Genomic DNA, 3,637 nt, shown 5'->3' on the forward strand with positions numbered 1-3,637 from the left:
ACGAGAGGCTTCCTGGTGTAAATGTCCTCCGGCCACAGAAACGGGTCGGTTTTCGACTTTTTCTCCGGCTTCTTCCCCAAGAAAAGCATCTCGTAATATTTCGCAATCATCGCCATCTTATCGAGGACGTAGTAACCATCGTCGGTCGAGCTGTCGTCTTCCAAATACTTCCACTTCCTGCCTTCCGTCCAGAATTCCTTGCGTTCTCCATCTTCACCTTGAGATGCTGCAGGCACTGTGCTTTCACGTAAGGTGCTTGCGAGTAAGGTGCTTCCGTCATTCCCGACAGACGTTTCCTCAATAATGTCAGGACGAAGAGTGGTGGATTCGTCGGATAACAAAGTCAGGTTTGGGTCGTGTTCGCCGATTACAAAAATCGGGATTGAGTCGTTTACTTCAGTGGACGAATTCAGGATTGGTACCTCGGTAATAAAAGTCAGGACTGGGTCGTTTATGTCCGTTGATGAATTGTGGATCAGGTCGTTTACGTCGGTTGATGATGTCAGGATTGGGTTGTTTACGTTGTTTGACAAAGTCAGGATTGGGTTGTTTGGTTTGTTGTCCTCCCCTGAGGCCACCTTTACCTGGAAAGAGGTATTAATTTTCAACCTCAAACTCTGTGCAATAAGGCAATTTTACCGTATTTATCATAAAGCATTAAATCTTAATAGTCATAATAAAATTATTAATTAAGTGGTATCTCCATATCATTAGCCTTTAGTGGATATTGATGTATATTTTAGTTAAGAAATACTAATTACGGTTAATTTAACAACACTGGTGTCTTTGAGAGGTAAAATGAGGTCTTTGCATTTTCTTGACTTAACCAAAAGTACATTTCGAACAAAGGCAGTTCATCAGTTCGTGAGACGAGTTTCTAATGCAAAGTGAATGAGACTTAATTGGACAACATGTACATTACTTCATTTTATTTCACTTACAGATGAATGGGACTTACAACAAAGTGGACTTTTCCAGCCCCAGTCAGAAGAAAACAAGTGAAAGATTTCGTGTGCAACCTCAAACAATTCAAGAAACCATCATCTTGAAGAAATGGTGATCAGTTCCCTAAGTCAGGCAAGTGTTCATGCGCTTGAAATACAAAGTCTCTGCAGTCTATTACTAGCAAAATACACCTGGAATTCGTTCCTTATTTTATTTGCAAAATTTTTTCCGAAAGATATTTATGTGATAGAAAACTAGGGAACTGGAAAATGACAACAAAAGTGAGACTGCTTGACTATTTGATTGATTGTTGATTGCCTTGCGTCACCATATCGGACATAAGAATCTTAATTCTATATATTCATTAATTTCTATTGACGAGCCTGTCATAAAGTTAGGAATTTTTTCAGAGACTAACTCATGTTAACCTCATATTTCTTTGCTGGTTAAGCTAAGGAAGTCTGGATGGCTGGTTCATCTGAGTTCGGCCTTCGCTGAGTGCTTTTGTCATATTGTACAGTTCCTCCCTCCCATAAAAATCTATGACTTCTTGTCATATGTGGAATTCCTACTTCACAAAGAAGTCTATGGCTTCTTTTCATATGTACAATTCCTACTTGCCATAAAGTCTAAATTTTCTTGTCACATGTACAGTTCCTACTCCCCATAAGACTTCTTGTCACGTGTACAATTCTACTTTCCATTGAAGTCTATGGCTTCTTGTCATATGTACAATTCCTGCTTCCCATAAGACTTCTTGTCATGTGTACAATTCTACTTTCCATAGAAGTCTATGACTTCTTGTCATATGTACAGTTACTAATTTCCACGAGACTTCTAGTCATGTGTACAGTTCTACTTTCCATAGAAGTCTGTGACGTCTTGCCATATGTACAATTTCTGTTTCCCATAAGACTTCTTGTCACTTCCCATAAAAGTCTATGACTTCTTTTCATATGTACAGTTCCTACTTTCTGTAAAAGTTTATGACTTCAAGTATTTATTTTATGTATTTGGCACACCATTTCATTCAGCAAATGTTGTTATATCATCTGTCACTCTTTAAGTATTTTGAGCGTATTTTTTTCGGCCAGAATAGAAAACATTTTTCCCTGAAAGAAATATAAATGGTTGGTGTACTCACGGTGAACATTTGCAGCAACAGACTCAGAAGGATGAACGATACCATTGTACTTTACTAATCCAAAAGAGACCCTTCTAAAAACTTAACAGATACCACTCGGTGTCCTCCAAAACTGTTCATTAATGTTTTGCATATTTCGTGTCCCTAAGCGAACGTGCCTTAACGGCAAACTTTGTTGATGCTTTTGTACACAGAGGTCAAACTGCTGAATATCTAAAATTTTGGCAAAAGATTGCATGTATATATTTTTTTTTACTTACCCTCTCATGTTTGATGACTAAATGTGCTAATGATGTCAGCATCAGCAATATTATGATCATTATTATCTGAAATGGCCTTGGAAAGCAAACCATAACAGGAAAGATTATTCATAAAAGAAAGAAAAAGTGAGCGAAAATTAAAGAGGTTTGTGGGCAGGAAAAGAAATGAAAAAGAAATTAAATATATATATATATATATATATATATATATATATATATATATATATATATATATATATATATATATATATATATATATATATATATATATATATATATATATACAATAAAATAAAGAATCAGACCATTTGTGGAAATAAGAATTATAGGGAGTTAATATCTTCGTCGAATGTCTTAAATAAAAAAAAGTAACTATGCAGGAATGCTATCACATAATAACTGGACAATCATATTAATTTATATCCATACCCTCAATTTATTTGTGCTTTATTAATTATTAAAAATTTACTTTATTTTTTAATTTCTCCCTTATATTTCCTCTTTTGTGTCTCTCATTCTATTTACATTCAACATCATTCAAGGGCTTTTATGTCACTCATTCTATTTACATCTTACATCATTCAAGGGCTTTCATGTCACTCATTCTTTTTACATTCTACAGCATTCAAGGGCTTTCATGTCACTCATTCCATTTACATCCTACATCATTCAAGGGCTTTTATGTCACTCATTCTTTTTACATTCTACATCATTCAAGGGCTTTCATGTCACTCATTCTTTTTACAATCTACATCATTCAAGGGCTTTTATGTCACTCATTCTTTTTACATTCTACATTATTCAAGGGCTTTTATGTCACTCATTCCATTTACATCCTACATCATTCAAGGGCTTTCATGTCACTCATTCTATTTACATTCTATAACATTCAAGGGCTTTCATGTCACTCATTCTATTTTCATTCTACATCACCCAGGGGCTGCGCAAAGCAATTTAACTTATGCCGGGCTCCCACTTTGACTATTCAAGGACATGCAGTGCATAACTGGCTAAAATGTGCTAATTACGACGTCATTACAATATAATTACGACCAAATCGCCAACAATCGCCATGAATCGTTACCGCATCGCCGAGTTTGGCGCCGTGCACCAAGTGATGGCAGATGTGTTCAAATGTTTAAAACGTGCGGTCCAACCGCATCAACTGTCATTCCTCTCATGTCATTGGGCACTAAGCAACACTGACGCAATGGCGTTGCCATTTGTCATAATTAGATTGCGCACATCGTAACTCGCACTTGCGACATGCACCAACATCTGCCATCAC

The 3,637-nt window shown here is 36.3% G+C and overlaps 1 protein-coding gene across 2 annotated transcripts in view; it reads right to left on the minus strand.

Moving 5' to 3' along the window:
* LOC136851367 (uncharacterized) overlaps window positions 1–2,304 on the minus strand; it is a 17,613-nt gene extending 15,309 nt beyond the window's left edge. Inside the window, exons 1-2 of one of the 2 annotated variants that reach the window (XM_067125420.1) lie at window positions 2,090–2,304; window positions 1–584 (exon numbers count right to left, since the gene is read on the minus strand). The exon at window positions 1–584 is cut by the window's left edge and continues 23 nt beyond it. In XM_067125420.1, the coding sequence (XP_066981521.1) occupies window positions 1–584; window positions 2,090–2,134 (629 nt within the window). In that variant the 5' untranslated portion in view covers window positions 2,135–2,304. The remainder of the gene's footprint in view (window positions 585–2,089) is intronic. The other variant, XM_067125421.1, reaches the window with a different exon arrangement.
* Between the last annotated feature and the right edge of the window lie 1,333 nt (window positions 2,305–3,637).

Source organism: Macrobrachium rosenbergii, chromosome 23 (assembly GCF_040412425.1).
Source record: "Macrobrachium rosenbergii isolate ZJJX-2024 chromosome 23, ASM4041242v1, whole genome shotgun sequence".
NCBI lineage: Eukaryota > Metazoa > Arthropoda > Malacostraca > Decapoda > Palaemonidae > Macrobrachium > Macrobrachium rosenbergii.